The sequence below is a fragment of the Sturnira hondurensis genome, unplaced genomic scaffold (genome assembly GCF_014824575.4).
Source record: "Sturnira hondurensis isolate 20B ecotype Veracruz unplaced genomic scaffold, ASM1482457v3 Scaffold0021354, whole genome shotgun sequence".
Classification (NCBI taxonomy): Eukaryota; Metazoa; Chordata; class Mammalia; order Chiroptera; family Phyllostomidae; genus Sturnira; species Sturnira hondurensis.
The window spans coordinates 12,376,030-12,388,584 of NW_028093985.1; the positions used below are offsets into that span (position 1 = coordinate 12,376,030).

Below are 12,555 nucleotides of genomic sequence, written 5' to 3' on the forward strand. Positions count from 1 at the left end.
GCATTCCAGTCCACTCCCCTTGGCTGCCAGGTGACATCCATGTCGTACAAACAGCTCTCATTACATTAACAGTGGCTGGATTTTTTCTAGACAGGCCTCATATACTTGTAAAACAAGCACAGCAGGAATTTCTGCTATGTAGATTGATACCATAGGGTGTTTTAAGGAGTATTTATTCCCAAGGTAACCATTTCTGCCCTTAATAAGCTTTAAAATACATGTGTAGGCACCTGGTATCCTTCTTAGAACAAAGTATATTGCACACTAAAATTCTTCTAAAGTTCGATGTTGCCAGGTTATATTTCAGATTCTGCGACCTACATAAGTATCAAAATATTATGTTCAAGTAAAATATATAAAAGATTCTTCATAAATTAAAATCCAAATTTAAAAACTTTATAATTGTCATGTATTTTAATTGCAGCAGATGTTAGGAAGTAGCGTAGTCACTTTCTAAGAGTCCCAAATTAGCAAACTGTCTAGTGTGTATTGGAAAGTAAATGCTGCAGAGTTGGTTATCCACTCTGACAAAGAATAGAAATTGTTATTTTAGTCTCTGGAAGGAATTTTATAAACTATTTTGGAAATAATGCCTGCCTTTACAAGCAACAAGTAAGAGGTCTAGTATTAATATGGATTCCTCTTACAAGGAAATTGAGAAAAAGTATCTACGTGACAACATATACTCTATCAGGCTAGGAAAAGGCTAAATAGGCTTGCAGTTTACATTATACATTTTTCCCTGAGTAAAATTAGGTAAAAGCATATTTGATAATGTTGTTAAGCCATGTTCTTTTATACCACTTTTTGTTTTTGCTATTATTTTGTAATTTCAGACCTTTTTTTTTTACTTGAGAAAGCCCGATGTCCCTTTCTCTGTGGCCATAAAGACTTTTTGCATTCTATTGTATTCATTTGCATTTATCAGGGAATCACCATTTTCCTTAGGACAATGGATTCTTATTTTTATGTGGCATAAAAATCAGCAGAACTAGCTCAACTTATCACAGGCTGTAATGGATTGCTCTGTTTAAATACAGAAAGAAAAGTGAGAAAACAGTAGTTTCACGACCTTTCAGGATTATGTATCATAAAAAGATTTATTTGTGCTCCTATAGTTTTTCCAGAGAGTCTGTGTTTTTAAGGACACTGCTTTATCAAATTAAAATGTGTTACTAGCTTGGAATAAATAAATAGTAGCTAAGATAATAAATACTATAGATATAATAAAAGTGTGCTCAAAGTAAATCTAAAATCCCAAATTTGGAAAAATGAGTATGTATGTTTAAGAAGAAGATACATATGTTCTTAAAGTAGAATACTCTAGCAATTTTCTTAACACTGTGTTTGTGGTTCCCTATATTAGTTCAATATTCATGGTTTTATGACTATTGAAATTTTTATTATTTTAATGTAGTTTCAAAAAAACAAGTTTGCCCTTTCTTTCAGCGGTTTTGTTTTTCTTCGACTTATCTGTCCTGCCATCCTACATCCACGGATGTTTAATATCATCTCAGGTAATAGTTTGTGGTAAACTTTTGAAACTAAAGAATTAGAATAAAACTTCATTCTGTTTAGTAAGGTAACATAATGTTTTAAGTTTGATTTTTTGAGACTTGGTATGAAACATTTCAAAGCACCCTTTCATTTCTTCTACCTTCCTTTTGCTACTTTACCTTTTCTTGCCATTTGCCTCTTTTTCCCTTCTTTCCCATCTTCTTTTCCCTTTTCTTCCCATCTGAAGCTTGAGATGGTATGATTAGATATTGTACATATCATTTCTACCTGTATCTCAAACTCTTATTATGATGACTTTTTCCTGTTTGCATCTTGGCATTTCCAATGGGGAGAAGAGCTTTCGTGTGCTATAGTTGCAGTAGTGCTCCGTGACTACTTAAAAAGAAAGTTGCTCTTTAGAGATTAGACATTTCCATTAGACTTTTCTCGCCACCAGTTATATAGTGTTAATCAGCCATGTTTAACTTAAGTAACCAAGTTATTTTGCTTATTATCTGTATGTCCATTGTGTAATGACTTTCAGATTGTTGTAGGTGATATTTGTGACTACTGTGTATGTGATAATGAGCTGTTATTAAAATAAGGAACCTGAACCATATTTACCTTAATAATTTGAAGCTCAAAGTTATATAAAAATATTCAGGAATATCTTCATTTTTACCTTTATAGCCATCCCATCTCTGTCATTCTTTTCTATCACTACTAAAATGGTTAAATCTGTGGTCTATTAAAAATTAAGCATTTAGGATTCTTTTGGAGACATTTTTTAATCCAAATGTTGGCCTCTGAACCCCATTAGGCAATACCATTTTAGTTTAGCAGCTTAAGCTACAAAGTACAATCAAGAATCAGGCCGTCAGACTCCCTGTCAGTTTTTACTGTTAAATAATTACCTTCTGTTTCAGAGCTTATATTTAATCGCCACAAATACTTTTCATTTACATCTACTATTAACATTCTATAAGGAATTGTTTCCTAACTGATCTTTAAAATACTTTAAAAGTGTATTAAATTGCATGTTTTCTCTTAAAAACAGAACAGTGGTACCAGACTTTATCTTTGTTATTGAGCTTATAACATGAATTATTTGTAGTCAGTGGAGGTTCAGAGCAGAGAATTGCTCAAATGCAGATCACTAACGTGAGTGGCTTGAAATTAGCTTTGAGAATTGTCACAGAGAGTGTACAGAGCAATGGGGTTTTTTTTAGCGATTAAAGGTAAAAGCTTTGAGATACTGGAATTGCTGAGTCTTATAGTTGTACCCTTTTCACAAAACTAATAAGCTTGTTCAATATCTCTCCCTTTATCTCAAGTTCTTTTGAATTATGCAGGTCATACATTGTCAAAAAATTGAGGTCTGAATGGGAGACATTAGTATTTTTAACAGTAAAGAAATATTAAAGTCCTGAATTTATAATAGTTTCACCTGGAAGTACTTTTGGTGCTGGCCTCATTAGCTCTGCCAATTCTCTTACAGATTCTCCATCTCCTATTGCTGCAAGAACACTGATATTAGTGGCTAAGTCTGTTCAGAACTTGGCAAATCTTGTGGAATTTGGAGCTAAGGTAAAAATATTTTGATTCCTGGAAATAACATTTATGAATGAAACTTGGACACGATTAAAATCATAAAATATAGCTTAAGTAAATTTAACAACAGTGGGTATTTTATTAACACAATTTATATTTTTGTTGGTATGTTATTTTTTAGTGTTTTATTTAGATTTTACATTTTAATAATGAAATTTTTATTTTAGCCATTATAGGAAACTGTATCTTCAAATTTGAATATATTCAGATTAGCAAACTTTTAAGTCTAAAAATTAGCATATATGTAAATGAACTCCAGTAAACTTTAAAAATTTATTTCACAATGAACATTCATTGTAAATTTTAAAACGTGGATGAGCTTGTAAAACCACCCACATGTGATCCCACAACCTAAGTCCTGTTCATATTCTGCTAGGGATCGTACTGTGGCACCTCCTTTTTCCCACGTATAACAGATCTTTTGCTTTACCTGGAAATATATAGTTTATTGTTCCTAATGATTATTTAGTATGCTCTCAATATAGATAGATATCAAGTAGTTCTCTATTCTGTCACTGTTAAAAATATTGCTGGAATAAGTACAGTTATACATACTTCCTTTCAAACTCATCCAGTTATTTCTTTAAACTAACTTTGGAATAAAATTACTAGGAAGACTTTTGTTCTTTCAGTAAGTCTTCATGAAAGATAGGCATAATGTTATTCTATTATTTCATTAATCTTAGAGAAATTGATTTTTCATGTCTTTTTCTTTGGAATTGGTCAGTGAGGTCTTTATCTCATCCTCTTTTTCTTACTGATTTTAAGAGAACTTGTGTTAATACTAACCCTTTCCTATTTTACAACATAGCATATTTTTAAAATAGACTTGTCTTTAGTATGAAGAGCAGTTTATATGTGTAGGTTAACTTTTGAATTTATCTGAATCCTGTTGCAGTCCTTAATCAAACTGCATTTTAATTCCCTACTATCTGCTAGAGTCTAACTTCAAAATGGGGCCTATGTTTGTCTTAGTGCTTGGCAAAAATAGTTTATCAGTAATTATTTTGTGTAAGTTACTTGGGGTATGTATATAATTTTTCAAGTACTTTGGGACCTATAGTTAGTACAGCTGAGAGTGAATTCATTTTAGCAACAACTTTGAAAAACATTTTCTACCCAGAACTAAAGAATAAGCAATTTGTTTCTGCTAGGTTTTGTGTTCTGATTTGTTCTCACTCCAGAATTTGTTCTTTCAACAAAATACTCGTCTCTTTCTCAGTTGTATTTTTCCTATTACCATTTATCCCCTGTAAGCCCCCCTTTCCCCACAATCACCACACTGTTGTCTGTGTCCTTGAGTCCCTTTTCCTTTTTGCTCAATCATCCCACCACCACCTAAGTACCCCAACCGCCCCTGCCCCCACAGCTGTCATTCTGCTGAGTCTTTGTCTGTTTTGCTTGTTCATTAGATTCCACATGAGTGAAATCATACAGTATTTGTCTTTCTCTGACTGGCTTACTTCACTTAGGATAATGTTCTCCAGGTCCATCCATGCTGTCACAAAGGGTAAAGTTTCTTTCTTTATGGCAGAGTAGTATACCATTGGGTAAACATCCCATAGTTGTTCTATCCATTAATCCACTGATGGACACTTGGGCTGTTTCCATATCTTGGCAATTGTATGCTGCAATGAACATAGGAGTGCTTGTGTTCTTTTGAGTTAGTATTTTGAGTTTCTTTGTATAAATTCCCCAAAGTGGAATCACTGGGTCATAAGGCAGTTCCATTTTTATTTCTTTGAGGTATCTCCATACTGTTTTCCACAGTGGCTGCACTGGTCTGCATTCCCACCAAGAGTGCAAAAGCATTCCCCTTTCTCCACATCCTCGCCATGACTTGTTAATTTATTGATGATAGCCATTCTGACAGGTGTGAGGTGATAGCTCACTGTGGGTTTTAATTTGCATTTCTCTGCTGATTAGTGATGTTGAGCATCTTTTCATGTCTGTTGGCTATTTGTATGTCCTCTTTGGAGAAGTGTCTATTCAGGTTCTTTGCCCATTTTTAATGAATTGTTTTTTTGGTGGGAGTTTTCTAAGTTTTACAAATTTTGGATATTGACCCCTTAGCAGAGGTATTTGCAAATATGTTCTCCCATTCAGTGGGTTGTCTTTCTATTTTGTTGATGGTTTCCTTTGCTGTGCAAAAACTTTAATTTGATATAGTTCCATGGGAAATTAAAAAAAATCCCATTCACAATTGCTTCAAAAAGAATGAAATACCTAGGAATAAATCAAGGATATAAAACCAAGGACGTGAAAGACCTGTATTTGGAAAATTATAAGACACTGAAGGAAGATTTGAAGAAGATATAAATAAGTGGAAGCTCGTACCATGTTCATGGATGGGAAGAATTAACATCATTAAATTGTCTGTGCTACCCAAAGCCATCTATACATTTAGTGCAATTCTTCTTTAGATACCAGTGACATATTTCACAGAATTAGACTATTTTAAAAATTTATATGGAATTACAAAAGGCCCCAAATGGCAACAGTGATCCTGAGAAAGAAAAACAAAGTTGGAGGAATCACACTACCTGGCATGAAACTATACTATAAGGCCATAATAATCAAAACAGCCTGGTGCTGGCATAAACACAGACACATAGACCAAAGGAACAGAATAGAAAGCCCACAAGTAAACCCATAACTTTATAGTTAATTAATATTTGACAGAGGAAGCAAGCACATACAATGGGCTAAAGATACATGCAGAAAAATTAAACTAGACCACCTTCTTTTACCACAAAGAATAAATTCAAAGTGGATTAAAGACTTAAATTGTAGGCCCCAAACTGTACAATCCCTAGGAGAAAACGTGCAGTAAAATTTTGGACAGTGCTCATAGCAATATTTTTTCTGACTTATTAGGCAAGGGAAACAAAAAAATAAAGATTGAACAACATTCAGTTCCTTAGTATAGTTGTTCACTTATGTTAGTTACAATGAAAATATTGCTACTGCATGAAATGTATTGCTGTGGATGGGCACAGATTTATAAGAATTCTTGGTACATGTAGGTTTTCATTATATAGATCTGACAATATTTATAGAATTTGTTTTCTGATGTATGTAGTAAGTATTTTTTTTTATATTTTTAGGAGCCCTATATGGAAGGTGTCAATCCTTTCATCAAAAGTAACAAACATCGTATGATCATGTTTTTAGATGAACTTGGGGTATGTATACAATTTTTCAAGTACTTTGAGACCTTTAGTTAGGACAGCTGAGACTGAACTCATTTTAGCAACTTTGAAAAACATTTTCTACCCAGAACTATAGGAAAAGCTTCATACTTTTGATTCCCTTCTTAAATTATTTTGACTATGTTTTAACCATTGATTTTTACACGAAATGGTTTACACCAAGCATACACTATTGCATTTTTTGAATTTGTGTCATTTTGTAGTTTCCACTTTTGTCTTTCATTATTCTGCCAGTTGTTCTGCCTCACTGTTGTGACATTCCTTTGCTGCTTTAGCTGCTTTTACTCGGCTGCGGTTGCATGGCATCTGAAACTAGATGGGTGGCCCGTAGTTTTGACCATGTTCAATAAGAAATGTACTGGAAAATAAGTGTTCTTACGGCTTTCTAGGAATAGGATCCACGAATTTGGAGTTATACTTCACTTAGGAGGACCACCTATATGTCTTATGAGCCTTTACAGATAAAATAGTGATTATGAAATTAAGAACAGGGGGTTTTAAAATATTTAAGACCTTGGATTTCTTAGTATAAATTACTTATATAATTTATAAGTAAGTATAATTTACTAAGTTATACATTTTCCGATATTGATTAAATCTGAAACCAAGTAAATATACTAGCAATTCAGTTTATGTATTCAGAAACCAGGAAAGGAACATGTATATGTGAAGTAAGACAGGTGTACGGAATTAGGGAGTGCTAGGGTAGGAGACTGAGCTGCCTGTGTTCTGCTGTAATGCATTTTCAATTCAGTTAAAAACACAAGCAGGCAGGCATTACACCACTGTTCAGTCAAACCTATCAGTACTGCTTGTGGGCCCCTAGTTTGCAACCTCAGGTCTGAAAAAAAGTGTGTAAGAAATTATTTACAGTATAGCTCCATATTTCTAATGAAATAGAGAAATAAAAGCAAATGTTAACATGTTTCCATGTATGAACTCTGGGGAAGTTTTGAAGATAGAAATATTTCTAGTTTCAAAAAATATAGTTAGCCAATGATTAAAAAACATATTTACTTAATTTTAAGGAGCCATTTTAAAATTGTTCACCCCATATTTAAGGCTAGTTCATTTTATTCTAAGCCATATTTCTAGATTTTCAGACACATGGTTGAGACTCCTTTTCCTTAGTCATAAATGTCCATAGTCCAGCTTCCTCTCTTTCCTAGTCATGGCACGTGTGTTAGCCATTACTAGGAAAAGCAAATCTAGCTTTTCAAACTGATAGAATCCCAGTGTTCTTATACTCTTCTAGTCTCCTCCTACTTTTTCTATTCCTTTACTACATGTGTAAATCACATTTAACTTTCCAAGACTCACCTGAAATCCGCCCTTCAGGAAGGCCTTGCTGAGCCCTAAGCCTGAGTTTTGTTTTGCTTCCTTTGCATGTCCTGCATCTACAGTCCTGTGTTGCTATTACCAGTTGACTTCTGTCATGTTTGCTGGACTGTAAGCTCTCTGAAGGCAAATACTAGTGTCCTTCATTCACATAATCCCTCATTCACCGAATAAATGAGTGAAGGAATCATTTAATAAGTAAAAATGTATTACATTCTAATTGTTCACACTATAGAGACTGTTTTGTAGTACTTAGGGATGTATAGCAAATATTGTCACCATTCTGGATGCCATGTCAAATTTTATTCTGAGGCTCAAATAACATCAGTATTTACTGTTAATAAGTTACTATCAACTTCCTAAAGTGACTGTTACTTTATGAATCTTTTCTGAAGTACCATAGTTTAACACTGATCATTTCCACATATTAGTAAGTGTTTGGGGAATAAACCACAGATAACATTTTACTATCTATGTATGCTGATAAATTTAGGCAAACTACAGTATCTAAATAATTAAATTCAGTCTGAAAGCATGGAGGGGCTTTTTTAGGTTGCATTTAATCCAGAATAGCAAATAATACTTACATTGTTTGGCATGCTCCAAATTTAAAAAAACACACACAAAACTATTAAGTTTAAGAAATCAATTTAAGAATAGCAGTAATACTGTACAGTATTCTGCTATGCTGTGGAAATTGAACTGGTTTTGATGTGAGACTGGGGTCACAAAATCTGTGTTAATCAGAATTAGCAGTGAATGTTACATTTTATAAGACTTTGGAATTTTAACAGAACTTTAAGAGAATATTTAATATCTTGACGGGGTTGTATGTTTCAAATTGTAGTATAGCAAAGTAGGATTTCTTTTTAGAAGAGAGTTTAAGGTTTATATTTCTAAATTCAGTTTTATCATTTTCTTAAAGAATGTACCTGAACTTCCGGACACTACTGAACATTCTAGAACTGACCTGTCCCGTGATTTAGCAGCTTTGCACGAGATTTGTGTGGCCCATTCAGATGAACTGCGAACACTCAGTAATGAGCGTGGTGTACAGCAGGTAGGTTTTTGCCAGCCTTTGTTGACAATGATGTTCCATTAGCATTTATTCAGCTACTTGTTACCTCTGAGAGGTAACAAGTAGCTGAATAATGGTCAACATTTTTATTTTGTCAGTTATATTACATTTTTAAGAATGAACCATGATATAATAAGATCTCAGCAGACAGGGTTTAACAGGCTCAGACTAAGATGATGTAAGTCTGGTACTTACATAATCAAAATGGTGGTGTGAAAATGGCAAATAAGCTTGTAAGTCCATGGCCAAGTGATTCACACATTGAGAATTATTCAGGACGTTTGATTCAAATATTTCTGGATCCAGAAATTCTAGAGTGTGACATTGGAAATCACCATTACCAGTAAGTTCTTCCTGAGTAGTGTCACTATACTGGCCAACCTCATAGAGGCCAATCTTAAACCTGAGATTCTAAAAACAAGTTAACAGTCTCATTAAGGTTCCAGTCACTTAGAAACTTAGGCAGTGTGCATCCTGGGCCTGCTGCACTGGGGCTAGGTTTATTGTATTACCTGCCATAAACATTAAAATTCTTACTGGAGGATTTGGGCCAATCGAGACTAAGATAGGTAAAGGTGATATTGTTTTAATTTTAAGCCCAGTGTTTTTTTCATGATTCTTTAAAGTGTTCACTCTTGGTCACAAGTTGATTGGGCTAATGATGTATGTGTCATTTATAATGGTAAGTCTGTATTCTAGCCTAAGTAGGTAAGAGTGTGCCAAACAATGAATTTCTAGTTACTTTGGTGTACAAAAATGCTATCTTAGCCAAAATATTATCACCAAATATATTCAGGACTTAGGCTGAACTTTGACAATTTTATGTTTTCAGTGGAATGGTAATACAGCATTTTTTAAAGTCAGGTTTCCATCCCTGAAATTTCCGACTAAGCTTTCATTTGTTAATTATTTTCATACTGTTTTTCCTTGTCTAGCACGTACTGAAAAAGCTTCTGGCTATAACAGAACTGCTTCAACAAAAACAAAACCAATATACAAAAACCAATGATGTCAGGTAGCAGCCTTCACCCAAGTGTTCTGCATGGATTCAACATGCCCAACATGGTAATTCACATCCGTGTGTCTCCTCTGCTCTTGCCAAAAAATAGCACACCTTTCCACATTCCAGTGATGTGTGAGCTATGCAAACAAAGCCCTAGGTTCTGCTGGTGACTAACTGAGCCAGCAGCTTTGTAAGCTATCTGTGCAGGATATTTGCACTTTTTCCACATATGGAATTAATCTTCACCAACCTCTGAGCCTTGGTGTACAGATCACCTTTCATACAACAAAATGACTGTATGTTGAACTTTGAGAATATATTTTCAGTACATCCAATTGCCAAAGTTTTCCTGTCTCTCGGAAAAAGAACTATGAAATCAACTGACAAGAAAAAGCATTCTGTCATCAATTGAATATAACTGGATTTGCAGACTGTTCTTACTGTAACTTCTTCCTGATAGGGAATATGACCGTTTGACTGTTCAATGACTCTTATTTGTATTTAAAGTTTCCAGAGTTTGCCATTATAATAGGAACAATCTTTGCTGTATAGTTTTTAAAAATACTGTGCTATTCTCTTGCTGGAACTGTTGAAAGAAAATTCTAGAATGGATCTATTGCTCATCAGCTTTATTTTTTAAACATACCACTTATTCAGACTGTCAAAGACTGTATTTAGATTTTTCATCATGCTTTTTGTTAAATGTTTACAACCATAAATAGTTTGAATTCAATAAATATTGTTGGTCGTTGCACTAGTGATCGATGCATGTTAACCCATTCAGCCATTTTATAGATTATGTTTCTTTTGTGTTAAAAAAAAGAAAACCAGAATGCTTTTTGTTGAAAGTATTCTTTTATTCCAAGTTGAATTTGGTTATGCAAATAACCTCATCGGTCACTTTAACAGCTATCCATTTTTGAACTTCTGACTACTTATTGTATCTGCTGGGTATTTAGTTTGTATAGTTTTATTTGCTTCTGTATGTGTATTTCTGTGAAGTATTCACAAGGGTTAAGTTAAAATAAAACCAAGGGATATTAAATAATTGATTACTTCTTTCTAAATACAGGTAAGCATTTAATTTCACTTTCTTCCTCGTTTAGGGATAGTTCAAATTTAGTACCAGAGCAAGGCCCAAAGAGAAGATGAAACTTCAGATCATCTTTTTTTCTAATGGTCTCTTTGGGAAGATTACGTTAATTCCTTCATTATGTATTTCTTAAGCAACAGTTCCTCCACTCCTGCAGTTGTGCAAGGGAGAGGGCATATAAAAAGTATGCAGCCGCATTTCAGAGTTGGCCAGACAGGAACCAAAGGGAAAATACTAAGGATAACATTTTCTACAGTAAAGGAATTTCCTACAGGCCTATATTCCAAGAGCGACATTTTACTCTATTCCTCTAATTAAAGTATAGGGAAAAAACACTTTAACTAGTCGAGGGTTTAAAAGATGTCTGTACAATATAAACTTATTTCTGTGGAGGCAGCTAGACCTGGTGCAGCTATAGTCACAGTTGGATAACGAGAGCAAAAAAAAATTCACTATTTATGTCGACTCAGTTCCATTTCCACCCCCTTGCATGGTTTTCCTTGTGTGTCCTTTCCTTCCTTTTCATCCCCCTTGTTTTTCAAGTGGACTGCCACAGTAGTATCCAACTTGGGTCTCCTTCCCTCACAGGATAGACGACAAAGTAGATTAGTGACATCTCCAAAATGCCTTATTTTGACAATATGTGGAAAGATTCAAAGTCTAGTCCTACGCATCTGGAGCCTTCCCAGTAATCACACCTCCGGCCTGTCATACTGACCTGCCGCTCCTCAATCTGAAATGCTACTTCCTCTTCTGCCTTTTATGTTCTTAATATGTTGTCTCTTTATCTAGAACAGGAAACTTGTTTACCCTTGCAGGCCTTGCAATAACTAGCTGTTCAGTGATGAAATAAAATCTCTGAAACTGGGGCGAGGTAGGAAAATTTGAGATAAGTGTGAACCCTGCTCTGATACCAAAGTGCAGTGACCTAAAAGAGAAAGTAATCTGAACAGCTTGCAGAATCCTGTCTGGAGCCTAGCAGCACTGGTACTTAACCTGATGGACTGCACTGGAGGAGTGCCAGTTTAGGCTTCTCCCACGTTTGTAAAGCACACTTCCGTAAATCTTATCCCTCCCGTTCAATGAGAAGGAAACTAAAAAACAAAACAACCCCTGATACCTAAAATGAGAATACACGTAATGTAAATATTGACCTCAGATACTATGATGCAATTAAAATGGTACCTACACTTGCATGGGCAGCCAGGGACGCATCAGCAGTACGGAGAGGTGTGTCCACACAACTTACAGATGGAGAGTCTCTCAGAATTCCTTTAACCCAGTGTTCCATAAAATTTCACAGGTCTTTGTCTGAATTTGGTTCCAATGTAGAAAACGGTTAAGATGACAGTTAATACTAACCGTGCTGTAACAGCCCACACGTGTTGAACACTCCTGTATGAGGCACTCTTCTAAGTAATCCTGTGAGGCGCAGGTATTATGTTCCCCACTTTTCACCTTGGGAAATGGGCACAGAGGGCTTCAGTAACTTGCCCAGAGCCACAACTGATTAGGTGCCACAGTCTGTGCCTTTGTATTTTTATATTCACTTTGAAAAATTTCTAGTAACTGTAACACATTTATATGCATTCACTTGGGTAATCTAACAGGTTAATTATGAAATCAAACATACAATTTGCTACTTACCTACCTTACCTTTAACAACTTCGGTTTTTTATCTAGACAGCTACTAAAGACTATTTATTTGATTGATTTCCTCTTT

General features: G+C 34.7%; 2 protein-coding genes across 5 annotated transcripts in view; one reads left to right on the forward strand and one right to left on the reverse strand.

Moving 5' to 3' along the window:
* The window catches only part of RASA1 (RAS p21 protein activator 1), a 120,642-nt gene that overhangs the window by 107,176 nt on the left and 911 nt on the right, over positions 1-12,555 (forward strand). Inside the window, exons 21-25 of one of the 3 annotated variants that reach the window (XM_037032352.1) lie at positions 1,450-1,517; positions 2,996-3,084; positions 6,216-6,293; positions 8,584-8,718; positions 9,672-11,280. In XM_037032352.1, coding sequence (XP_036888247.1) covers positions 1,450-1,517; positions 2,996-3,084; positions 6,216-6,293; positions 8,584-8,718; positions 9,672-9,755 — 454 coding nt within the window. In that variant the 3' untranslated portion in view covers positions 9,756-11,280. Of the gene's footprint in view, positions 1-1,449; positions 1,518-2,995; positions 3,085-6,215; positions 6,294-8,583; positions 8,719-9,671; positions 11,281-12,555 lie in introns of those variants that run through there. The other 2 variants (XM_037032353.1, XM_037032354.1) reach the window with 2 other exon arrangements.
* Positions 9,350-12,555, reverse strand: part of CCNH (cyclin H) — a 28,760-nt gene continuing 25,554 nt past the window's right edge. Inside the window, exons 9-10 of one of the 2 annotated variants that reach the window (XM_037032363.1) lie at positions 11,818-11,828; positions 10,576-11,739 (exon numbers count right to left, since the gene is read on the reverse strand). In XM_037032363.1, the coding sequence (XP_036888258.1) occupies positions 11,663-11,739; positions 11,818-11,828 (88 nt within the window). In that variant the 3' untranslated portion in view covers positions 10,576-11,662. Of the gene's footprint in view, positions 11,740-11,817; positions 11,829-12,555 lie in introns of both variants that reach the window. The other variant, XM_037032356.1, reaches the window with a different exon arrangement.